Source organism: Mesoplodon densirostris, chromosome 5 (assembly GCF_025265405.1).
Source record: "Mesoplodon densirostris isolate mMesDen1 chromosome 5, mMesDen1 primary haplotype, whole genome shotgun sequence".
In the NCBI taxonomy this organism is placed as follows: Eukaryota; Metazoa; Chordata; class Mammalia; order Artiodactyla; family Ziphiidae; genus Mesoplodon; species Mesoplodon densirostris.
The window spans coordinates 80,087,910-80,115,275 of NC_082665.1; the positions used below are offsets into that span (position 1 = coordinate 80,087,910).

At 38.5% G+C, this 27,366-nt stretch overlaps 2 protein-coding genes across 3 annotated transcripts in view; both read right to left on the bottom strand.

Moving 5' to 3' along the window:
• Nucleotides 1–8,804: 8,804 nt before the first annotated feature.
• C5H3orf33 (chromosome 5 C3orf33 homolog) lies at nt 8,805–26,761 on the bottom strand. 2 transcript variants are annotated; one of them, XM_060099057.1, is made up of 5 exons: nt 26,624–26,761; nt 24,738–24,797; nt 17,112–17,259; nt 12,051–12,211; nt 8,805–9,586 (listed from the first exon to the last, which is right to left on the bottom strand). In XM_060099057.1, the coding sequence occupies exons 1-5, from the start codon at nt 26,735–26,737 to the stop codon at nt 9,185–9,187; spliced, it is 885 nt and encodes a 294-aa protein (XP_059955040.1). In that variant the 5' UTR covers nt 26,738–26,761; the 3' UTR covers nt 8,805–9,184. The 2 variants fall into 2 exon arrangements, with proteins under 2 accessions (XP_059955040.1, XP_059955041.1); XM_060099058.1 differs by having other exon boundaries at nt 26,598–26,740.
• SLC33A1 (solute carrier family 33 member 1) overlaps nt 17,180–27,366 on the bottom strand; it is a 43,127-nt gene continuing 32,940 nt past the window's right edge. The window contains exon 7 of the mRNA XM_060099054.1: nt 17,180–17,259. The gene's annotated coding sequence lies outside the window, so the exon portion shown is untranslated. The remainder of the gene's footprint in view (nt 17,260–27,366) is intronic.

Genomic DNA, 27,366 nt, shown 5'->3' on the forward strand with positions numbered 1-27,366 from the left:
ACCTTAAGACAGGAGAAAGGATAAGGGCTTCAGTAATGACTGGATCCAGGCATTCAGAGTCATCATGACACTCATTCTCACTTTTGCTCCTACTCTTTTTCTCTCTCTGCTTTTTTCAGTATTTTGATCATATTCTCTCTTACTACACACTAGCGTCCTCTACAGGCTGGTGGGCATGGAGCATGACCAGGGACAGCTCCAGACTTCAATCGTCTCAGCTAATGATCCCAGGGGAAGAGAGGCCTTCTTGCTTTTACCATCTGTAAATAAGATTGAAAGGGGGGCTTCCCTGGTGGCGCAATGGTTAAGAATCCACCTGCCAATGCAGGAGACACGGGTTTGAGCCCTGGTCTGGGAAGATCCCACATGACGCCGAGCAACTAAGCCCATGTACCACAACTACTGAGCCCGTGTGCCACAACTACTGAAGCCCTCCCGCCTAGAGCCCGTGCTCCCAACAAAAGAATCCACTGCAGTGAGAAGCCTGAGCACTGCAACAAAGAGTAGCCCCCGCTCACAACAAGAGAAAAGCCTGCACGCCGCATCGAAGACCCAGTGCAGACAAAAATAAATAGATAAATAAATAAATTTATAAAAGAAAAAAGATTGAAAGGGATTCTAATTGACCTGGTTCAAGTCACGTGTCTATCCCTAGGTCAATTAATGTGGTCAGCAACAAATAGAGTATATATGTGGCCAGTTCCTGATTATACACCCACCCCTATAGGCAGGAAGGTGGGATACCATGAGTAGCAGCCCCATCAGAACTTGGCGGAGTCAGGGAGGATTTGCTCACCATAGTAAGGGGGTTGCTCTTCCCAAATGAGGATAGGAAGGGAATCTGGCAGATGAAAAAAGCAGGTGTTCCCTACAGTGCCCTCTCCTGAATGTGCCACTAAAGAAAGACAGGAACACCTTTTGTACAGATTCATATGTGTATGACAGAGAGAAAAATGAGAAGAGAAGCTTCCTGAGTCCATCAGGAAGGATGGGGGGTAGGGGAGTAGACCAGTGTAAGTGCCACCAATCTTTCTCTCCCTCGCTGGAGAGTCATGTGTCCACACATGTGGCCAACCATCATGCTGAGATGGAGATGGAGAGAAAGGAACATAAGCAGAATGGATGATCTTGGGAAGAGTTGCTTGGGTTTATGTTTTTTACTTTTTATCATGGAAATTTTCATACATACACAAAAGTAGAATAGTATAATGAAGCTCTATGTATTACCCAGTTTCAACAAGTATAAATACTTTGCCAATCTTTTATCTATTCAGGAATGTGGGAAATCCACTGGAATATTTAAATTCATAATGGAAGAAATGCATGCCTCCAAAATAACTAAAGTGAATAAGACCAGTACATGTGAAGCTTCTTAGCAAAGTGTCTGGTACAAAATGAGCTCTCAAAAATGTCAGTTATCTTTATTGCTATTATTGGCAACCTGTTTCAAGCTTTTAAATGCTAACAAAGTCTACACGTTGAAATGTACTTGGCCTACAAAAGAGAAAACATTTTAAGGCTAAACTCTTTACCAATAGACAATAAATAACATTTTTAAATGATCCATTTTTAAATAGGCTATTCATATTCTTTTTTATAAAAAGCCTTTATAATTGTTTCCCCTTTTATATGGAAATGTCAAAAATATTAAAAGCAAATGCAATTTTCACCTTACAAATAAGGAGAAAATATAGGTTAAATTGTTTGTCAAGATCAGGAATGAGTTTGGACTAGATATCCAAATTCTAAACTCTAGGTTCCCTACTTTAATACCTTGGGAAAGAAATTCATCCTGTGAATGCTGGATGAAGGTAAAAGAGCAGAGTTGTGGCTGCCTAAGTTCTTCAATTCAACTAAGATTTTCTTATACACCAGTTATACATCTCAAGAGAGCTTCAGTTCCCAGCATAGAATGAATACTTTAAAGGCAGAAAGTATGCAATTAAAGTGAACTTTTCCCATTTTCTATTTTTTCCCAACTTATTGCGTTGTTTTTTTCTCTTGGGGGTTGAGGCAGGGAATGAAGTATTTTACAGGAAACAATAGTGTCAGAGAAGGACAGAGCCCCTTTTCCTTCCTCCTGAAAGCTTCACAACTCAGCTCTGTGCGTTTTGTTTCCAAAAAGACCTCCCACAGAGCCAATATCTACAACTTTCAAGATGGCCAGAGCCTGAGGGTCAGGACAGGCATATAACTGAAGTACTTCCTACAGCATAGGAAATAATATTAAAACTTTGAGATTACATGTTTCCATTATGGAATATACTGGGTTTCTCCCTCCTGTACCACACCATTAGAAATTCCTGCAGAATCCCATAATATAATCAAAAGAAAAATGAATCTTCTTAAACTAATTGCATACCAGTCATCTAATACAGCAATCATTTTTATAGACATTGAACAAAAGTTTAGGCAAATGAGCAAATTGTATTGCAGAGAGGAAATGTAGAAAGAAACTGGTAAGACAATATAAATTCTAAAACTTTGAAAGCTGGGGGCTGGACGAGGCAATTTACACCATGAGGAAAATTCTATTTGGACCCCCTAATGAGGCATGCACTCTCCATTACGAACACTTGTTTATTTAAACCAGACAACAAGTGGTTAGGTTTTCCCATACAAACACAGTGAAAGGGAAAATTGCATTTTAAAAACCATATGTTAGTTTTTGTTTTATTTGCATATTTAAACTAAATATATACTTAGGGGGCTTGATTTGTCCAAAATAAATATCATGTTCAAATTTGACAAGCTTAAAAAATGTTCTTTCAGACTATTTAAGGCAAATTAATCTTCTTGGTGTAGGATCATGAGATGTATAGGAGAAAATTAGACTGGGAAAATAGGTTTTGGTCAAAATGAGAAGGCAATGCTGTAATGGTCCACTTCATTCCTTATTTGATTCCTTTACCTAACAAATATTTATAGAGTTCCCCAGTGAGCAAGAAACTGAGCTAAATGCTGTGGATGGAGCAGAAATGATCCAAAATTTATAAGGTATCGTTTGAGTAACAGGACCCACCATACCTCGGATGTGAAAGAAGACAGGCAGATCTGCACATAATGTGTCAAGGGCTAAAATAGATATGTGTAGTGTTCTTCAGAACAGAAGAGGGCGCTAATTACTCAATTTCATTGATGGTTAAAGTCTCTAGAAGATGTGTTTTCATAACCAAAACAAACGACCCCAGTGAACTCAATTTTTGTAAAACCTCATTTCTGTCTGAATTAGCTGTGGTCCTAACTTTAGTTATATAAATCTGTTGATTAGGCTTCTTCAAAAGAGTGTGTGGAGAATGAGAGCTTCGGTCGTGACTTTCAGTAACCCAAATATTTTTGCATTCCAAGCCAGTACACACATTCAAATATATTTGTAACAAAAAAATGTAACAAACCAACACTTATCTTTGCTATGTGCAATGCACTCTTATATATTATCTTCTGTTCTTTTATCTTTTTTAATTGCTAGTGGCAACCCAATAAATTGATTCCCCATCTAATTATAGTTCATGGCCTACAGCTGAAAAACATGGTTCCAATATGTCCTTTAAAAGTGAAAAGGAGGCAAAGCAGTAGTGTTCAGTACACTGATAGATATCAAAGCCATGCAGAATTAAATCTCTGGGAGAAAAAAAAAAGGCATGCGATTGCTCAACCCTTTGGCCATGAACCCACATCAACAGAAAGGGGCTTCTAAAGTTGTCCAGCCCTCAAAGGGTGGATCCTCCCCAATGCCTACTTGGAAGATAAGGGCAATCTTCCGGATAGCAGAACTGGGCACCCAGAATGACTGAGAAATTCACACACTGCCAGGACTGGGAGTCATCATTATCACTGTCCAGCAGGGTGAGCCATATGCTATAAACTACTGACATTCTATTTTCCCTCCATGTTGTAGATTGGATGCACTGCCATTTGGTCTTAGGCTTCCAGATCATGAGGAACTACCTTGGGACCTAAGCAAAAGGAATTCGTACCACTCAGAGATTCCAAACTAGGGTATGGACTTACTTCCTAAATGAACTCACCTTCTTTCCTGAGAAATACTGAACCTTAGAATCATCAGTATCTTGATCAAACTCTTTTCATCATAGTTTGCAAAACTTCAAAATGTCTAGCTGGCAATGGCATTATTGATACACTGTTTTCCAACTTTGATACCATTTTTTTCCATTCTAATATTTGATATTTTGACATAATTTGAATAGAAGTTAAATGAGTGAGCTCAACAACCACCTTGAAATAGAAATACGGTTCATTTTTAAGCTTTTTTTTTTTTTTACTATTTTACTTTTAAATTTCTGTTAACATTTTAATTTTTAATCCTGGGTTTCTTTATTTTCTTCACTCTTTTCATAAATTTGTATTACTTTCTTCCTGCGATTTGCCTTCAATGAAATAGCTACCTTGGTAATGGCATTAGAAAAGTTCCAAACCACTGGTGGGGTTTGGGACATGCTACCCCAAAATATGGCACTTTAGTATACTGAATATTTTAAGCTGAAGGAGTTTGAGAAAACAGCAGAAGGAGGAAGTTCATTCTGACCTCCTCCTTCCCTCACCCTTCTTCCCTGAAACAGGCCATAAAATCCTCACATGAGAAGTGCTGAAGGAGCATCCTTATCTCCAAAGACAAAGGGATACCAAGAGGAATCCTAACAAACGGGACTTGCTAAATTTCCCCCAGTTTACAATTACCTCAGACTCCTTTCCCTATCATATTCCTCCATGAATGTGTACTCCTCATCAAGCCTACCATAAAGTACTCAGGTCTAACTATTGCTTTGGGTCTTTATTTCCTTATGAAGGCTCTTGTGTCATATAAAACTTGTATTAAATAAATATGTGTGCTTTTCTCCTGTTAATCTTTGTCAGTTTAATTTTCAAACCCAGCCAGGGACCCTCAGAAGGTCAAGGAAAACTTTTCCCTCCTCACACCACAAAAAAGAGCCAGAAAATCATCTCCACCCTAGCTATCCCAGTATGTCTGTCATCTCTTTTAATGGTGACTTGAGCAATAATGACTCTGTTGGTGCCTTGAACTTCTGAAATGCTGCTGTTTCTTGGCTTTTTGAAATATGCTGTCTCTTTATGAAAAGTCACTGTCTTCAAACCAATGCCATATGCAACCATTGAATTTAGGACAGACGGTCAACAATATGCCCCTTGACAGCACATGGAATTACATTTCTCCAGGGAGAGACTCATATCTCAAAGATGTAAACTTCACCCTGGTGAGGAATCAAATGATGCTGGAGACACTTTTACACTGTTAGAGGGAATGTAAATTGGTACAGCCACTATGGAGAACAGTATGGAGGTTCCTAAAAAACTAAAAATAGAACTACCATATGATACTGCAATCCCACTCCATGGCATATACCCAGACAAAACGATCACAATTCGAAAAGATACATGCACCCCAATGTTCACTGCAGCACTATTTACAGAAGCCAAGACATGGAAACAACCTAAATGTCCATCAACAGATGAATGGATAAAGAAGATGTGGTACATATATATACAATGGAATACTACTCAGCCATAAAAAAGAATGAAATAATGCCACTTGCAGCAACATGGGTGGACCTAGAGATTATCACACTAAGTGAAGTAAGTCAGACAGAGAAAGACAAATATCATATGGTATCACTTATATGTAGAATCTGAAAAAAAAAAAGATACAAATGATGCTGGAGATATCCAGAAGAGGATACAACTCTTGGTACACCATTACCTGCCTGCTTCAGATGCAGTTAACTCTCCTAAAGCAGGTTTTGCAAGTGTACCAGGTTGGTATGAGGTACTGACTGGGATCTTTACCATGCTTGGAGTTACCAGAGATGAGAGACAGCAAAACTGTTGGGATCAGTGGCCCTAATTTTTCATTGACTCCAGTTTTTAAAAGATGGCATTTCAGGCAGCAGATTCCCCAGGCTTTCCCAGGGGTGGGAAAGGTCAAGCCAATTTAGAAAGTTCCATGACCAGGAGATATAAGAGGTCTTGAAGTAAGGAGGTGTTGGGCAGTTAGTTTGTCAGGCAGCAACCATCCCTGCCCTCTCCTATTTACATAGGGGAGAAAGACTTGACATTAGCACTGCACTCTCCTTTCTACAAGACTGAAGGTGCCATGTATCCTGTTTCCACTAAGTTTGGAAATAGTGATTATCTCTTTCCTGACATTTACTAAGCCACTGGACCTCATTTTCCTAAGGAGAAAGAAGCATGATAAAAAGAGGGAAGCAAAAGAGGAAATGCCTAGTGGTCAGTTTGTGACTACAGGAGTTTCCTATAAGTTGGGCTGACATCATAGAAAGTGGCAGGAATGATCAGGCTTGCTAGTACACCTCCCAACATACACAGTGAGTGGAGTAACTAAGCCCAGTCACCTTCCACAAACAAACTCAAGTGTCCTTCCCATCCCAGATGGTGAGAATCCATCAGTGAAAGGCTGTGGACTAGACTGCCTTGGGAGTCAAGCAGGTGGGGAAAGAAGAGTTAAGAATCTCCCAAGCCTGAGGACTATGACAGCGAGCCTTTATGGAGCCCTCACTGAACAGTAATTGTCCCACGTACTAGAGAAGAGCCAGTATTTGTCCATCTGTCTCATGGATGGAACTAACAGAAACACCAACACAAACAGAAAGCAACATGCAAGGAGCCCTTAGTTGTCTGTTTTCCTCCTTTGGATGTTGCTGGAATATGCTTTTAGCTGCCAGTAATGACAGTGCTGAATGATATACGTATGGGCATAGTTTTCACTCTTCTCCGAAGTTTTGTTCACCATTAATTATGATAAAGCTGGTATTGCTGTCAACATGGTATATATAAGAAGTATGATTGAAAAATGAAAAACAAATAAAACCCCCAAAAGGAAATGTGGATCTAAGACAAAACAGATTCGAAAGGGCCATAAAAATTCAATCTTTTAGAAATACAATAAGAACTAAACTCATTTGATAGAAATATATTTAAAAAGTAAAGGGTTCTAAATACCCAAGATACCAAAAGGAAAAAAGGTCAAGGAGAAGACGGTGGTCATAGACCCTGTTGTTTTGAAGATAAGAGACTAAGAAGTAGTAAATCCTCTATTTGAAAAAGGTAAAGAACCTGGGCTTTAGTCAAAAATTCAGCCTAAAAGGACTTTTCCACTTTTTCAGATGGCCCTGTTATAACCATCTCCAGTGACAAAGATCTAGCCTCTCTGCAATTATCTAGTTCACCTTGCCCTTGGACCATCAAACAAACTGGTCTAATCAGGGTTCCCTGTATCTTCAAGGGAAAGATTAGACCAGGTCACCTAGTCCCCAGAAAGACCTGCACCAGCCCCACATTCACACAGCTTAACTGGAAAGACAAAAATGCACTGGCTGAGCTGGTAGAGGCCATCAGTGATAACTGTGATGAGATCTGACATCATTCTGAGGCAAACCAAGAAAAAAAAAAAAAAGGCTCAAGAGCTTGCCACAAAACTAGTTTAACATCCCTAAATAAAAATCTTGTTAAAATCTCTAAATAAAAATAAAACATTATCTTAAAACAAAACAAAAAGCTATTGAGGCATTAGACCCAGGGAATAAAAACTACCACATAACTTCCTAATCCTACCCCAAAGACGATGAAATAAAGTCACACACAAAAAGTATCTTTGGAAGATTTGAGACCTCACTAAAAATTAATGTTGTTTAATTAGAAAATGTTGAGAAATCTACTTTGCTATGTTTTAAACAGGAAAGCAGCAGTTTCCTGTTTTAATCAGGTAGCAGCAGTAAACTTTTCATTCTGTATTACTGATTCTGACAGGAGTCAACTATTTAGACCAGATGATACCTCTGACTTTGGTCAGTATCACAAATCATTAAGAAAAACTTCTGGGGCTTCCCTGGTGGCGCAGTGGTTGAGAGTTCGCCTGCCGATGCAGGGGACACGGGTTCGTGCCCCGGTCCAGGAAGATCCCACATGCCGCGGAGCGGCTGGGCCCGTGAGCCATGGCCGCTGAGCCTGCGCGTCCAGAGCCTGTGCTCCGCAACGGGAGAGGCCACAGCAGTGAGAGGCCTGCATAACGCAAAAAAAAAAAAAAAAAAAAGAAAAAAAGAAAAACTTCTGGAGGGACTTCCCTGATGGTCCAGTGGTAAAGAATCTGCCTTCCAATGCAGGGGACACACGTTCAATCTCTGGTCAGGGAACTAAGATCCCACATGCTGCAAGGGAACTAAGCCCACGTACCACAACTACTGAGCCCGCGCACCTCAACTAGAAAGAAGCCTGCACACTGCAAGAAAGAGTCCATGTGCTGCAACTAAGACCCGACGCAGCCATAAATTAATTAATTAATTAATTAATTAATTAATTAAAATAAAATAATTATAAAAAAAGAAAAACTTCTGGAGACATTGTGGGTGGATTATTGCTGGTGTTGTGAAAGAAGCTTATACTGTCAGGAGGATTTTAGCAGCAAGTATGTGTGTATATCACATCCTCAAACCAACTAAACCTGGCTTTAAAAATAAAGAAATTTACTATCTCACGTAATAAGAAACTGGGAGGCAAGAGAGTTCAAGCCCTTAGGGGCTCGACAATGTCAGAAGGCATCCCTATTCTTTTTATCCTGTGTGCTGCCATCCTCGGCTCATTCATGATTTTGTCCTCAGGATTATCCCCCTCATCTAACAACAGGTAGAAATAAGCCACTCTTTACTAGTAGAAAATGGTCTAAGTGACCTTCTCTTGTAGCTCTGCCTCAAATTCACAAGCAGTTATAAAGCAGTGGAGAGAAAAGAGCAGCCTCAGACGTGATGCATAAAGAGTCCCTTTATTATAAGTAATCAAAAGTAAACAAATACTCTCCTTAAACAAAAGTTAAATATGGCTGCCCAAAATGACTAAAATAATACAATGGCCAATAGTTAAACTCCCTCTTCTTATATTATCACTACATGTATATCACCCTCAACCTGATAACTTTTTATAGAGCGTTTCATTTTTCCTAAAAGGATATTACATTAATCACAATTTATTTAAATTATTCTGATATTACATTTATAAGAATCATCTCTTAAATATTTAAATACATTAGAATGCAACTTTGATCATTTGGGGGAATTTCCCATTCCAACTCAATGAAAAATATCCATTATATTTTATTCTTTTTGGAGTAGGTCACCTCCAGATCTCTTGGAATATTTCATCCTTTTCTACGAAAGTGTATGCGACTCAGAAGTTCTCTGAACTTCAGTATTAAGGAGTAGTTATTCATGTTTTCTTTCCATGTTTCATAAGTCCTTCTAAATTTGTCATAATAACTTTCTTTTTTCAAGTTGAAATCTGATCCAATTTTTTTAAAATAACTGTCTTTTTTCCATATTTCTCTCCAGGAGCCTTTGAATTTTTCCAAATAACTTTCTTTTTCAGATTCTTCCTTCCATATTCCTTCTCCTTTTTTTAAGGCTATTAATTCAGCTTTAAGTAAGTTTCTGTGAATTCTCCAATAGATTTCAGAATCATAATTTAGCCCTTTAACGAGAACAGTTTTGCCAAGGCCTCTTCTCAAAATTTCTTCATTCAGACTCACACTAAAAAATCTACCCTTGAATAAAAAAATAACACAAGCCAATTATTTAATAAAGTTACTAGCATATCTATAACACTTTATTTACTTTAACATCAGTCATTCTGCAACTTGAGTCCTCCAAATAAAAGTCAAAAGTATAAATTCAAAAGGGTCCTTAAGAGCTTAAAACAGTTAATGCTAAATCCAAGAATTTCATTACTAGAAGAGACCATTGCTCAAAGACAATTCACTCTTTTATAACATATAGTTCTCCACGGGCTCACTGGTCTCCTACCCAAAAATGTGCAGAAGCAATAAAGCACAAAAAGGGTTTTTTGGTTTTATTGTTGTCGTTTGCAGGGGAAATGGAGCACACACCAGATAGGTAAAATGACAGGAGGCCACAGCAAAAGAGAAACTAAAGAAAAGTAACGAAACTAAAAAGTAGACAAACGCAAAATGAAATGAATCATCACTAAACTGTTAATTTAGGTTCAGAATTCCAGTGTTGAGGAAGGCACTGGCATGTAAATACATTTTTAAAAGATGTCCCATAAAATAATGAACATAAAAATAGTCCTGGCCCTTGAATCTTCACCCTTCAGGAAATTTCATTCATACCTCACTGCCTAATGAAACCAGATAAATGCGATTTTTTTTTCTCGCTAATTTACAGTGTAAAGGAGATCCTGCTTAGCAAGATTAATTTTAACAAAGTATTAGTAATTTTATAGCTTCATTAGACAAGTAATTCACAGTTAAATTTTTTTAATGTGAAAACTAAAAGTTTAAAGTAGGAAACATTTTCTAAGACTATATAAAGGAATAAAGTAACCTTTTGTTCCTTTAAATGCAGTAACTTTTGGTACATGATGATAAGTGGCTAAGAAATACAGTTTTAAAGGGATTATCATATTTGTTTTAAATTTAATGAGCTGAACCAAAATAAAAATAATTAAAATTCAGCCTCACACTACAGTAAAATTCAACAGAAGTAAATTACCAAAATATGCATAAAGCATAATTTGGTCACCTTCTAGGAAAGCGTATAAGGTAAAGACAGATAAAGTGAAGTGTGGGCTCAGGAGCCAGGAAGAGCTGGGCTTGAATACTGGTTCTTTCACTTGGTTACCCAGAGTCCCCCCTGTAAATGAGAATAAAATGATTCCAGGGCTTCCCTGGTGGCGCAGTGGTTGAGAGTCCACCCGCCGATTCAGGGGACACGGGTTCGAGCCCTGGTCTGGGAAGATCCCACATGCCGCAGAGCGGTTAGGCCCGTGAGCCATGGCCGCTGAGTCTGCGCTTCCAGAGCCTGTGCTCCGCAACGGGAAAGGCCACAACAGTGAGAGGCCCACGTACCACAAAAAAAAAAAAAAAAAAAAAAATTCCATAGAGGGGTTTTGAGGATAAATAATATATACTCCTCAATTGAAAAGAGAAGTTAATATTTTTGTAAGGCCTTTGGGATCTTTTATATACTTTTGTATTATCAACTTAGTCAAGTGTAAGATGCTTCAACCAATCGGTATTGGATAATTCTTATTTTGAAAGAACTGAATGTGATCTGGACATGCAAAAATTAATGGATTTCATTAGGTGTTCTATTAATAATTCAAAAAGCTTTTAATAATTAAAATGGTTACAATTCTAATCACTTTAATGTGAGGTTATTTTTCTCTTCAGATTATTCTTGTTTGTTATATAATAAGGAACTTTAAAAATAAGAAAAATTACCCTTAATCCTGTTATAATAACATTTCAACTATTTTATTTTTCCATGTTCTTTTTTCAGTAATTGTCCACCAAAAGAAATTTGGAAGAAGGCACATCGAAGGACTCAAGACAGTGACAGGGCAACAGTAATGAAGCTCTAAGGCATCCACAGTTACAGAATGGCTAATAGCCAGTCATAAAGGTAAGGAAACTCTGAGGCAATGTCTTCAGATGACTGACTACTGATCATGAATAGTATTTAAATAGGCTCAATTTAAATATGCCCAGTAGTATTAAATATGCTCAATGTTTTTAGAGTTCAAAGACTTATATGTTAAGGCATACCTATCTACAAGGTATTGGACCAGAATGAGCAATATTTACCTTCAGAAAACACCCTTGCTCTGTAATTTCCAGTTGACAAGTTGTGCTCAACAAGTGGTTTATAATAACAAGTGTGATATAATGTCCATAAATAAATGTATAAGATACTCCTTAAACTGGCAATGTCCAGAGTCAATAATAATTCGAAGTTTTTTTACTTTTTCTTAATTTTCTATTTTTTCTATAATAAACATATAAACATAATTTTTTCTATAATAAACAAATTTTATAGCAAAATTTATATATGAAACATCTAGTTCTCTATACATAATCACTGTGAGTAGTACTTTAAAAAGACAAAAAAATTCAGTCTCATTATATATTCAAGGTTCTGATTAATGACGAGTTTATGCATTAAATAATAAGAATAAAATATTGCTAGTTATTTCTTCACACTACTTACCTTATTCACTAAAAGGTAGCAAAAGAGTGCTGAATTCTCCTTTCCAAGAAGTTGGAACCATACTACTTGGGAAGGTTTTAGCTCTTTTTGTAACCACACCTTCCCAGTTTCAGTGAGTTCTACTCCAGCCAACTTAACCAGCAAAGCACCACACGGCTCTTCTAAAAGGGTTAGGTAGAAGAGAGTTTTAGCTTTAATACCACGTTGCAAAAGCAAATTCCAAAGTCATTTGGGCTCCAAAAAACAACTGGATATATTATGTTTATTTATAAATACCCAGACTCTCTAGATATAGATCCATTCATTTCTATAGTCAACTTGTCTTTTAAAACAATACAAGTATGTAACAGATGGAAATTTCAAAAACTCATTTCAGTAAGCACCAGAACAGGATGTGGGGTTTAACCAATTTACCTTTTTTAAAAAAATCTGCCAGATTTATTTCTCTGCACACATACACGTAATGCTACAAGATATGTCGTTCAATAATATAAGCTCCTACGACCAATAGGACTGTATAAACTGCGTTTTCACTTAATGTACTGAGGATATTTTCCCATCTCAATAAATATTAATATCAACATTATTGTTTTTATATACATTTTACAAAACTGACTTCCTGACAGTATTTTATCAATTTATTATCCAAGTAACATAGTGATAAGAAAGTCTGGGCAAACTCTTGATAAAATTTTAACCAATTGAACTTTAATAACAGGATTTTATTGCAGAAAAAGTTTATAACTTTCCATAAAGGATAATGGCTGACAAAAAAAAATCTTAATGACTTTTTTTGAAAGAAATTATACATTTAACATATGTTAAACTCTTATACAAGTAGCTGAAAGTATAAAGTTAAGTTCATTTAATTGCTAGGGAAAAAGTAATACTTGAGTTCAGGAAGATATCCTAGAAGCTTGCCACAATATTATTTGATGAGAGAAAAACATTTTCTTTAGGGCATGGGCTCTTGAAACCTGTCCTAGGGTTTCAGTTAGAGAAGTATCAAAAGGTGTAAGTAGGATTATGTCCTTAGAAAAATCTGTGACACAGTAAATACACAAATTAGATTAAGGCAGAACATATAATAAAGACTAGATGAATTCAAATCATTGGTACATAATGAGTTAAGGGAAGCCTGAAGATTCTGAGGTCTCTCTTCAGTCCTTTAATGCTGCCATCAACACCAGCTATCTTCCAATAAAGCACCCTCTAGTCCTTAAGACCAAAATTTTGGGGACCAACAACATGAATCTAAGTCAACACTATCAACCTTAAGTATTAATGTCCTAATTCTTCACTTCACAAAAGGTCACTGGGATTCCTTTAAAATTAGCAATTCCCCACTAAGCATTTAAAATATGATGCGCCCAATAAAAATTTAAAAATAAATCTTCCAAGAACTAATCTACTGAATAAGGTTAGTTATATCCATCATATATTTTTGCCCAAACAGTTGAGGTTTTCTTGAAAAAGGAGATGCCACTTTTAATGCTTATGATGTCTAATTTTAGCTTTGAGTGAATCCCTCTATCTTACCAGCTCTTCAACAAATCTTTCATGCACATATTTTAAAAAAGCCTATTTCATACTGGATTGGATGACACAGATGATGCCAAAGGTTATAAGGGGGCAGCAACATGGGCTCCAGTGGAAGAGCCCAAGAGCAGGACTTGGGTTTTGCAGAATGAACAGAGAGGCAGGAGGAGGAGTAGGAAGTGAGTATGTCAAGTAAGGGAAAGACCATGGGCACCTGGAAAAAACTGCAGACATAAGATGAATACGGAAGCAAATCACCACTAAGGAGTTTGTTATATTTCTGTTCCATCAGATGGGTTGGAAACTTCATGACTAAATATTCTTAAGGTTTTTATAAAGATAGTACATGATAGAAAAACAACTGATTTATACCCTCAATTTAGAAAACATTACAAGTAAATTCATGACAATGGACAATTTCACAAGACAAGAGTATCACATACGTCAAAAAGATTACTTTTTACCATCCGGGATAGGAGAAGCTTTGAGTAATATCCTCACTAGACTGCAGGTTTTGTGACTACTGTAGGATCACATCCATTGTTTGCCACTATATACTGAGACTGTGACAAAACAGCAGGCATTCAGTAAACATTTATTGAAGAAATGAAGTGTCCTAAGAGTTCCGCTTCGTAAAAATTTTCAGCTTTGTGTGTGTTTGCCTCCTCATCATACACACCAAAGATAAGATCATAGAAGGAAGGGATATCACAGAATAGTCATGAGGAAGGAGTCTTGGAAATATTATAATTCTCTTCTTTGATGGTGGTGGAAACCATAAGCCAAAACTAGAAATAGAACACAAGCTCTCCACGCCAATACACATTCTACTACACTACACAGACTCTACTCTGATGTAGTTTTCTGAGCTAAATCTTTTTGGCTAGAATGGCCTTAATTTGGGGAGCCTGAATCCTAGCCCTCCTTACAATAAAATCAAAAGTCCATCCCTGGGACTTCCCTGGTGGCACAGTGGTTAAGAATCCGCCTGCCAATGCAGGGGACACGGGTTCGATCCCTGGCCCAGGAAGATCGCACATGCCGCAGAGCAACTAAGCCCGTGCGCCATAACTACTGAGCCTGCGCACCACAACTACTGAAGCCCACACTCCCCAGAGCCCACGTGCTGCAACTATTGAGCCCACGTACCACAACTACTGAAGCCCACATGCTCTAGGGCCCATGTGCCACAACTACTGAGCCCATGTGCTGCAACTACTGAAGCCCGCGCACCTAGAGCCTGTGCTCCGCAACAAGAGAAGCCACCGCAATGAGAAGCCCGCATACCGCAATGAAGAGTAGCCCCTGCTCGCCACAACTAAAGAAAGCCTGCGTGCAGCAACAAAGACCAACGCAGCCAAAACAATAAATTAATTAAAAAATTTTTTAAAAATAAGTCCATCTCTATCCTACAGGCCAGGTAGTAAAAATAGTGAAAGGAACATAAGGAGCTTTCAATTAACAGCTATTTTTAAATGAAAAAGATTATGCTTTTTATTATATCTCATTATATCATTATATATCTCATTATATCATTCAAAATAGTGCTTGGAAAGCAACCTTCTAGTTCTACAACCATTTTATAAGTAAATAGGTTTAACTAATGAAAATGCAAAATGATCTCTTTAACACCAACAATTTATGTCAGTTACAAAAAGTATTAATACTACCGTTACATTTGTACTGGTTATCATCTGTTGGGACGAATAAGACATGTCTGTTTCTTTAACTTTTGCATTTCTATACATAAAGTTGTGGACTGGGTAGCAGAAAATCTGTTTTCTACCTTTGATTTTATCAACTGTTAGGTAGATGGCTTCATACATGGCCTTTAACTTCTATAGAAAATATTTAAATAAGTGGGGGAGAAAAGTAAGTTTCCTTTCAGCTCTAAAATTTTGATTGTTTGTACCAACCTGATAAACATTTTTATTTGATGTGAAACCCATTAATAACAATATGTGTATATGGCAATTAGAGTGCTGTGGCACTGCTTGACTTCCGGGGCAGATTCCCACTGAATACCATCCCTGGAGTTGTGCGACGTACAGCCTGGACAATCACAAGTGATGACCTTGCTGTCTAAGCACTAAAGAATCATCACTATTTCAGACAGGAGAGATTTAAATTACTGTAGCATTATTACAACAACTGAGAGGGTAGAGGACTTATGAAGTATAAACCATGCTTAGAGCTGAAACGGCCATTAAATGGCCATTAAATGGCCAAATAAACATCTCAGGTACCTTTCTTTAGGGAACAATACTGTTTGATTTGTTAAAGAAGTCAATCATGTCAGGTATGTTTGGGGAAAAAAAATTAATCTTATTCCCTTGCAGCCCTATCTAATTGAACAGAGTGATATTCATTCATCTGAGGCTAAAGAAATAAGAATCCCTTTCTTCAAAACAGTAAAATAATATTAAGAAGATCTTTAAATATAACTCAGTTAATTCATTTGACAAATTTTGCCAAGTCTCTGTTGGCTAACAACTATTTTTCTAGGGACTGTGAATAATGAGATAGATAAGAAAAGTTCCCTGCCCACCAGGGGCTCACAGTTTAATAGAAGGATATAAACCTAGATACATAATTACAGGAAAATGTGTTTCAGTACTTTAATTGTAGTGTGTATAAATTGCTTGGGGGATAGGAAAGAAAGAGGCTAATTCTGCTTGGGAGTTAAGGAGAGCTTCACAGAAGAGCTGACATTTGAGCTAGATCCTAAAGAATCCACAGGAGCCAAGTCACTCTGGGCAAAGAACTATGCCCAGGGCATGAGAACACATGGAAGCAGCAGGCATGTCTGTGTGGCTGGGGGCTTTGCCATGAAGCAGGGAGAAATGGGAATTGCAGCAGCAAAGCTATGGACTCTGCCCAGCTCTCCAGCCTCCTTTGGTGTCTCTTGTCCCCTTCTTCCCTATGCCCCAGCCAGACGAGCCTTCATGTGCTTACCAAAAGAGGCAACTCATCCCTGCGTATATTCTTCCTAGCCAGCCCCCTCCCATTCTTTGGGTATCTGATTAAATGGCAACTCCTCAGTGAGGCCTTCTCTGACCACTATATATGTAGGTTCGCCCTTCATACAACCTCCAATAATTCTCATCCTATACCCTGATCCTCTTCTTCATAGCTCTTAGGACAATTTCTCATTTGTCTGTTGCCCATCTTCCACCTGTACTATAAGCTCCAAGGGGTGGAATGGTCTTGTTTATTTCACTCCGCACGTACGGCTAGCGTAGGACCTAGAACATAACATGTGATCAATATTTGTGGAATAAATGCTTGAATGCCTGAATGAACCACTGAGTGGTTGAATGAGAAAAGGAGGGAAGGAAGAAAAGAAATCTAGAGCCAAATTAAATAGTTCCTGTATGTAAGTCAAGAATTTGGACTTTCCCTCATAGACAATGGAGCATTACTAAAAATTAAAATGACTTTTTTTGGCTATTTTTAAAATAACTTCTAATAAAGGAACATTAAAATAGTTATTTAGTGTTATTATTTTTGCACCTTACTTACTTCTCCATGAAGATATAATAGGTAAAGTAATGGGAATATGTTCAATCTCTAAACCATTCTCAGTTATTCGGCGTAGTCGTCCTCGTAGTTTAACATTCCTTCTTATAAATTCTACTGGAATATCTGAAGAACTTGTGAATTTTGATGTCTGTTGATTTACAAGGAGAAAAATATAACATTTTATTACCATTTTCATATTAAAATTAAGCATGTCAAATTCTCTAAACATTTTAAAGAAGATATAACCACTGAAAATTTTTAATTTGGTTCTTAATTTTATATTAAAATTTTAATAAGATTTAACAGAAAGTGTTTATGGGAACATTATTTAGAAATCTATAGTCATTATTTTACTATTTCAAGCTACTATACAGAGAACATTAAACAGACTCCTAACTTCTAAAAGCTTACATCCTCGAAATATGACACAATCCATCAAAAAGCAGTGAGTCTGAACATGGCACCACACAAATCTGACTAAATAGTCACTATCCTATACTATAGATGTACCATCTATTCATGCAGGCACTGCTGGGAGAACCTAACCAAAACTGAGGCAAGTTAAATTTGACTACTAATCAACAAGGTTTTTTTCCTTATTTTTTATCTCATAGGAGAAAAAGGCCCCTCCCAAAAGGCCAACATTAGGAATTTATTTAAATACCTAACACCTTGGAGTTAGTCAACATTTTATACCTGTGTCTTCCATATTAACAGTACTATAGAGAAAAGTTTAATTCATAATCATGGCTGGGTGAGAGCCTCATACAGGCAGAAGGATAAGTGAGTACCCCACTTCCTAAGATAGTAAAGTTGGTCTAAACATTAAAAAAAATTGTTTCAAACAAGAAAAATATTGTAGCAGACAAATCCAGAATGTGGAACGTTAAAAATGGGATAAATGACTTGGTTACTCTAACAAATCAATGGCGTAAAGGGGAAAAAATGGGGGTGGGGTTCTAGACTGTTATAAAGTAAATGAGTCATAAGAGATATAACAAACAAACGCAATATACGGACCATTTGAATCCTGATTTGAACAGATCATCTATTGAAAAAAGACACCACTGAGACAATCAAGGAACTCTTAATATGGTCTGGGTATTAGATGATGCTAAGGGGTTATTAATTATCTTAGATGTGATAATGTTCTACGACAGACGGACAGTGTGAGTCTCCTGATGCGGCACAACAGGAAGCAGTATACACCGTCACCTTCTTGTTCACACTAAATCTACCAAGGAAACACAAATCTAGACTGTGGGACATTCTCTAAGACAAGTGGCTTGGGCTCTTCAAAAATGGCAGTGTCATGACAGACAAAAATTAACATAAAGTGGGATAAAAGTCTAGATTAAAGGAGACTAAAGAGACATGACAACTAAATACAGTGTGTGATCCTGGACTGAACCTTAGACTGGGAAAAAAAACAGCTTCAAAGGATATTTTCAGAAGATAAATATGAATATGAACTGAATTTTAGATATTACTGCAAAAATGTTAAATTTATTAGCTGTGATATTAATGTGACTATGTAGGAAAATATCCCTGCTCTTAGGAAGTACACTATGAAGTCCTTATGGGACAAGTTCCATCATGTCTGCAACTTGCTTTCAAATGGTTTCACTGAGGGAGAGAGAGAAAGCACAACCATGGCAAAATGTTAACAACTGGTGAGTCTAGATAAAAAGGAGGTGACTGCTTTTTCTGGAGAAAACACTGTGAGGAAAAAGATTCTGAAGGTATGTATTGTCAGCATTCATTCAAGAATGTGGAATATGCAGAACATAAACAAAAGGGAAGAGAAATCCTAAATCAAACACACATGAAAAGTTTGAGTGAGTCACCTGACAGAAGTTGTCTATGAAAAGTTTATGGGAAAGACAGAGAAATGTGGGCTAAACATCCACATAGATGGCTCCCAGTATGGTTCTGTGACATCCCTAGGGTAGCACCGATGAGTTAACGTCAATGGGAGGGGCACACTAGGAGTAAGCCACAGGGCTCTGACCTGGATCCTCTCCTGTTTAATATGATCACCAGTGACTTGAATGAGAGCATAAGGATCGAACATCAGCAGGTCTGATGCTTGGAAGGGTATGAATACTAAGTCGGAGTTAGTATTTAAAAAGATCCTGACAGGGCTTCCCTGGCGGCGCAGTGGTTGAGAGTCCGCCTGCCGATGCAGGGGACGCGGGTTCGTACCCCGGTCCGGGAAGATCCCACATGCTGCGGAGCGGCTGGGCCCGTGAGCCATGGCCGCTGAGCCTGCGCGTCCGGAGCCTGTGCTCCGCAACGGGAGCGGCCACAACAGTGAGAGGCCCGCGTACCGCAAAAAAAAAAAAAAAAAAAAAAAAAAAAAGATCCTGACAATTAGAATGAATGGCTACAACATAAAAGTCTGCCCCTGTATCCTCCCAAACTAAAGGATAGAAGAGAATAAAGTAGCATATATGGAAAAGATTTACAGGTTTTAGTTAATTGTGAACTCAAAATGAGTGAAAATGTGACAAGGCTGCCAAAAACAAAAAGTGCAAACTCCCTCTCCTCTTTGCCCAGCCCCCCCACCACTCCCCTCTGCAAAGTTCCACCCAAAGCAACATATTCGAAGCAGGATCCAGAACAAGAGAGATGAGGGAGAGAATACTCTAAATCAGGCTCTAAGTGGAATCTATCAGGCTGTTCTGGGTGTCATATTTCATAAAAGACTTCATCGAACTGGAACAAAGCCAGAGAGGAGAAAAAAGATGGTAAAGAGCCTGGAAACTACATCAGATGAGAAAACCAAGAGTATTTTGCCCAAGGAAGGCAAGACTTAGAAGGAGTAGAGAGGGACATTAAAGAGGTCCTCAACTACTACAGGTCCATCCTTTAAATTCTGAGGTGTTTTCATTAAAGGATACACATAAAAGGGCAAAAGTGTGCCTTGATGCTTGGAGTTTGGGAAGTTATTAAGAGCTAGAGGAGGAAACGGAAAAACGTAGAACCCAATGTTCTACTGTCACGAAGCTCACAGTCTATGTGAAGGACATCTAAAGGCAGATGCCACTGCATCTACCTCATGATGGGAGGAATCCAATAATCCCTCAACAGCCAAAAGTTCAGGGCAGCATTTCTGGGACACAGAAGGCACCATCTGGAAGAGGAAAAGACAATATGCATAAAACCAGAATACAACTATAGAGCAACACATGAATAGGTTTAATATAAAGTGTAAGTGCTAAAGGGTCAAAATGGAAAGGATAGGAACACCTGAGGAAGACATCTTTCAACAAAAAAATCCTGAGTTTGTGATAAACACAGCTTGCTCTCCGGAGCAGGCAGAAAGATGATCCTACTAACAAGGGTGCTATGCCCAAGCTTCAGAGGGTGAAGGGCGTGTCCTAAAGGCAAACAGACAAAAGCTGGAAGCATCGCAGTGAAGAGAAAATAATAAGGGTTTTAAATTCAGGAAGACGTCATATGAAATCCAGTTCTGCCATGTACTAGCCGGATGATCTTGTCAGAGTTATTTCTCTGAACATCATCTCCTCATCTATAGAAGTTAGGCATAAGAATACCTCTATCACAGAATTATTTTACCTATTAAATGAAATTATATATATAAAGGGCTCAGCACAGTACCAAACTTAATAATCTTTTTTATTTTTTAAATACGAAATTTGGAATTGTCAATCTGTAACTGAAAGAATATGAGAAACTGATAAACTCTCAGAGGGAAGAGGAAGGAGAGAAAACCAGCAATCCAAAAAGAAAGCTGGAGAGGAATTATCAAGGCTCCTTGTGGCAAGATATCAATGGAACATCCATTCCCAAACCCATTCTCCCTTGAGAACATGCTCTGTATGGGGTGGAAAAGCTAAATGGCCACTTGCCCAGCCTACTTGCCCCAGCTAGAGGTGGCCATGTGACAAAAGGATGTGAGCAAAGGTCTACAGAGGGCTTCCGGGAACGTTTTTGCTTTTTGCATAAAAGGAAAAGATGCGGTTGGCACCTTCCTTCCTTTTTTCTCTCCTCCTGCCTTGAGCAGCCTGCTATAGCAGCCATCTGTGCCATGAGGAAAGGCAAGGAAAATCAGACAGACCTAAATTCTATGTTACTGAGCTGGGAAAGCAATGCTAGCAGTCTCTAACCTCCAAACTTCTTGTGACATGAGAAAAATCAACTTTTTAATTGGTTAAGCCACTGCTGATTGGGGTTTCTCTTATTTCTAGCTAAACGTCTCCAACTGTTCTATAACATAGTTTTTTATCCCCTAATGTTCCAATGTTCTTTTTCTCTTCCTTAGTCTGCTCTTCCCATCACTATTATCAAAAACCATAAAATCTAAGAAAAAGAGACCAAACTTAAGTCTAAAATAAATAACCTCATAACTAAATATATATATATATATATATATATATATATATATATAAAATTGAATAATTTGCATAAGTCAATGACGTACCTAACATAAGCAGGATTAGGACATGAAAGTCAATGAGAAAAAAAAAAAGCATGAAAGTCAGTGAGAATAAAAGTGAACATAATAAACAGTAACACACTCTGCTTTTAATATTACCAAAGTGAAGTACTGAACTATATACTAAAAATAACGAAAAACTTACAATGATCTCTAATTGATTCATGTGTTTTTTTAAGGGCTAACAAGAGAAATGATCCCTCAGCACTATTTTCCCCTTAACTCTTAATCAGATAATTTAATATTTTGGCAATTTTGGAAACTTCAGAATACAGATATGTCATGGAATGTAGAGATATAAGAAAATGAAAAATGTAGAATGAAAAGAACTAAAGTTTCAAAAGTTCCATTCTAGAAGAATATACATAGGCTAAAAATGAATGACTTACAAAATCATGGAGGTGTTATAAGAAAGAGCCTATTAAATATAAGGTTAAAAATGAGTTCAAGCCCCTCCACCCCAAAAAAGACAGCCACTTCAATAAACGGTGTTGGGAAAACCGGACAGCTACATGTCAAAGAATGAAACTGGACTACACTCCATGCACAAAAATAAATTCCAGATGGATTAAAGACTTAAACGTAAGGCCTGAAACCATAAACCTTCTAGAATAAAACACAGGCAGTATGCTCTTTGCCATCAGTCTTATTAGTACTTTTTTGGATATGCCTCCTCAGGCAAAGGAAACAAAAGTGAAAATAAACAAATGAGACATCAAACTAAAAAGCTTTTGCACAGTGAAGGAAACTGTCAACAAAACAAATAGGCAGCCTACTGAATGGGAGAAGATATTTACAAATGATATATCCAATAAGAGCTTAATTTCCAAAATATACACAGCAGTTATACAATTCAGCATCAAAAAAAACAAACAACCCAATTAAAATATGGGCAGAAGACCTAAAGATACATTTTTCCAAAGAAGGTATACAGATGGTCAACAGGCACTTGAAAAGATGCTCAACATCACTAATCATCAGGGAAATGCAAATCAAAACCACAATGAGATATCACCTCACACTTGTCCGAATGGCTATTATCAAATAACAAGTGTTGGTAAGGATGTGGAGAAAAGGGAACCCTCATGAACTGTTGGTGGGAATGTAAATTGGTGCTGCCACTATGCAGAACAGTATGGAGGTTCCTCAAAAAATTAAAAATACAACTACCATATGATCGAGCAATTCCACTCCTGGGTATTTGTCCAAAGAAAATGAAAACACTAATTTGAAAAGATATGTGTACCCACATGTTCACTGCAGCATCATTTACAGTGGCCAAGATATGGAAGCAACCTAAATGCCTATCGATAGATGAATGGATAAAGAAGATGTGGTATGTATATCTACAATGGAATATTACTCAGCCATAAAAAAGAATGGAATCTTGCCACTTGCAACAACATGGATGGACCTAGAGGGTATTATGCTAAATGAATAAGTCAGACAGAGAAAGACAAATACTGTATGATTTCACTTATACGTGGACTCTGAAAAATAAATGAGCAAGTGCAACAAAACAGAAACACAGTCATACATACAGAGAACAAACAGGTGGTTGCCAGAGGGGAGGGGAGTGAGGGAAGGAAAGAAATAGGTAAGGGAGATAAGACTAGGAGATAAACTTCTAGTTACAAAATAAATGAGTCACAGGTATGAAGTGTACAGCATGGGGAATTTAGTCAGTAATTATGCAATATCTTTTTTTTTTTTTTTGCTGTACGCGGGCCTCTCACTGTTGTGGCCTCCCCCATTGCGGAGCACAGGCTCCGGACGCACAGGCCCAGCGGCCATGGCTCACGGGCCCAGCCTCTCCGCGGCATGTGGGATCTTCCCAGACCGGGGCACGAACCCGTATCCCCTGCATCGGCAGGCGGACTCTCAACCACTGCGCCACCAGGGAAGCCCTATGCAATATCTTTGTATGGTGACATAGTAACTAGACTCGTGGTGATCATTTTGAAACGTATTGAAATATCAAATCAGTACGTTGTGTAACAGGAAGTAACATAGTGTTGTAGGTCAATTTTACTTCAAAAACAAACTCAAAGAAAAAGAGATCAGATTTGTGGTTAGGAGAGGTGGGGGTAGGGGAAGGGGGAACTTGGAAGGTACAAACTTCTAGTTATAAGATAAATAAGTACTAGGGATGTAATGTTTAACATGATTAATATAATGAACACTGCTGTAAGTTATCTATGAAAGTGGTTGAGAGAGGAAATTCTAAGACTTCTCAACACAAGGAAAAATTTTTTTTTCTATTTATTTAATTTCATATCTATATGAGATGATGGATGTTCACTAAATTTACTATGGTGACCATTTCATGAGGTATGTAAGTCAAATCCTTATGCTGTACATCTTAAACTTACACTTTCACTGTATGTCAATTACCTCTCAGTTTAAAAAGATGAGTGCAAGGCACTAAAACAAAAAGAAGGGAAAAGAGAGACAAAAGTTTTGAAATTGGTGTCTGGGTGAAAAGGCAACAGTTGGAAAAGATATAGTATGATAAAGTAATGGGGTATAGTCAATGATAATACAAAACATATAGAGATAAGTGTAGGAAATAAATATATATAGAAGCAATATATCCATTGCAGTTGGAAGACACATGACACTGACACTGAACATGACACTGAAATTACATCCTATGATAACAATAAGGTGTATTAAAAAATACCTGTAAATCTTGAATTATCAAATGGATTTCCACAATGTCTATTATTAATACATTATTGAAAGGGCAAAAAAATACACTAAATGAAAGCATAAATTATTTAGTTCTAAGGGACATAATTCAATGGCGATTTAAATTTAATACCACCATAGGAAACACTTTTGACTGTTTTCAACATCTGAAATGCAAATTTAGTGGCTACACCATTCTAGCAAATTAAATCCTTTTCAGATTCCTCTTTAAGCAGGAAGAAAAATGATTATGGAAGTACAGGCTGTGCAATTACTTTCCATAAAATCCTGTGGATGTGTTACTTTTAAACCAACATCTTAAAATATGTTCATTGTTCTAAAATACTATTTAAAAGCTTCTAATATGAATAACAAAATGATACACTGCTTGAGATATCATCTGTCTCGTTTGAAGTGAGAAAAATTAACTGTCTGGTGCTTATCGTAATGTCTTCTTCATTTTTTTAACTTACCAGTCGAACACTTCTTAGAAGTAACATTACTCCAGCTATGGCCATTACGGTGCTGATGTTCTTCAAAAAGAGATTTAATGATTAATCCTAATTATTATTCACAATAGTGAAAGTACTAATTAGAAGGCAGAAAAAAAAATCCTCTCTGTACCTAACTGCCCAAATAAGGCATATCCTTCAACTAAAGGTTCACTTCTTCCAAAAAAACTAACTGCCCACCTGCCCATTAATCTTCCCTTTTTTCTCCAACCAAACTGGCACACACAGTAATTATATACATAATATGGTACTGCTCTCTATTGATCGTATTGCTTTAACCATGAGTTCCCTGAATGCATGAATTAGTCTAATACTTCTTCTGCAAGGCCCATAGGAACTCCATAACCCTGAGTCTGCAGGCAGAATTTAAGTATCTGGTAGAAAACTTTATCACCAAAACCTTAAAATATAGCACTTGGGAAATACATGTTGCAAACAGTTGGGAAAAACTTAGCGATGCCTTTAAAGTGCTTCGTTTAAACTGAAACAGACCTAAAGGAGTTTAATTAATTAATAAGGATCCTGTAATTCCCTCAACAGTGGTAATCTAACATGCTTTCCTTCAATAAATACAACTAAGCATATAAGAGATGAAGTTGAAAATATACACAAGGGTACATTCTGTGATTGGATTATTTGGAATGAACTATCCATGTGCTTGCTAACTTAACACTGTTTCCTCCCCAGTGCTGATGAGGTTATTTTTTAATTTGTAATAACCAATGCATCTCTTCCTGCTTAACTGGAAGAACCAAGGCCTTGTCAATTAACATATATGTGTGTGTATATTCACATATATATATTGCATTAATGCTACAAATATTTATCTAGCACTTACTAAGTGGTATTTACTACTCTAAGGACTGAGCTGCACTGGTGAGTGAAAACAGACATGGTCCTGGCTCTTGTCCTGCTTGGCTGCAAAGTATTTGCAAAGCTGATGATCCTACTCAACTTCCCAGCAGAATTCAACAAAGTTAATCATTCCATCTGAAAACATACTCTTCACTTGGCTTCCAGGACACCTGGTTTTCCTGATTTTCCTCCTCTTCCCTGTCTGTTCCTTCCTAGTCTTTGCTGACCTCCTTTTCACGCCCCAAATTCTAAATGTTAGAGGGGCCCCCAGGTCTCAGATCTAGGGCTTCTTCAGGAGCTTTTCTGACTGGTTCCAAGACGTTATCCAAGCTTTAAATACTACTCAAGATTTATGCAGCCCATTCTCAAAGTTATATGCCCAGTTCTGATTTCCCTTCAATACATGACTCCTGTCTCCAGTTGCCTAGAACATCTACAGCTACGTTTAGAAGTCTAATGACCATCTTCAAGTTCACACATCTCCATTTAGAGGTCTCACAGGCATCCTCAAGTTCACACGTGCAAAAAGCTCCCTAGATTTCCCTAACAATTAATTTATCCCAACTCCTCCGTATCAGCAATTTCCAACACCATTCACGAAGCAGGCAGCCCTCTTTATTCCTCTCTTTGTTAGAAAGACAGGAATCACCACAATCCTCTCGTCTAGTCGCCGAAGCCCCCCTCCCCCCCGCCCCCGCCCTTTGTTGGAACTCCAATGGCCTCTCACTGCATTAAAGAAACGAACTCCTCCACTCTCCGCAGGCGTATGGAGTTACGTGCCCTGCTTTGGTCTCTGCCCGGCCCTTCCCAACTGCCCCCGCGGCCCCGCACACGCTGCCCTGACCGGGCGGCCCTCGAGCTGCTCCCCTGCGGCCCTCCTGCCTCCCCGGCCCGGCGGGTCCGCTGCCCGGGCCTCCCCAGGACGCGTCTCCCTCAGGCTCGCGCCGCGCAGCCCGCGCCCACCACCTGCCCGGCCGGCGGGTCAGCGGTACCCGGACGAGACGCAGGTGGTCGTCTGCCCATTGCGAGATCCACGCCACCACATTGGGCGCCGCTCGGTCCCGGTCCGGCGGCGGGGTACCGGCGGCTGCGGGCCTCCCCGCCATGTTCCCGGCCTCCCGCGAGCCCGCGCCGCCTCTTTGACCAGGCGACAGGGGGCGCCGCTCTCCGCGAGCGGGCGGACGTGTTCGCGCTCCTCCGGCTGGAGGGGAAGCCGTCCGAGCCGACCGCCGGGTCCCCTTCTCCGCAGCCTAGGAGTGGCCGGGGGCAGGCCTCCCAACCCAGAATGAGATACCTTCACAGTGACCCCAGCATTTATGCAGGGTTTTCCCACAGCGCAGGAGCTCTCTGTGATACGGAGACAGGAGCTGCAGAATTCCTGGCCATGCTGATGGGAGATGATCACTTTCAACTCGCTTAACTCACATCAGTGTGGGTAGCAGTGCCACACAAGAAAGAAAACCGAAGTAGATCATTCCTTACACCTGCTCCCAAATATAACAAGATGCGTATTTCTTATAGTTGAATTGTTGCTTCCTAAGCCAAATATCAGATGCTCTAAATCTTTGATCTGTTAATTGATTAAATGTAGGGAGCTGACATAGTCCAAAAATCAATACATGGATATTAACTTATTGCGGTAATCATTTTGCAATATATGCTTATATCAAATCATTATGGTGTACACCTAAAACTAGGAAGTGTTATGTCAATTATATATCAATAGTGTATTTTA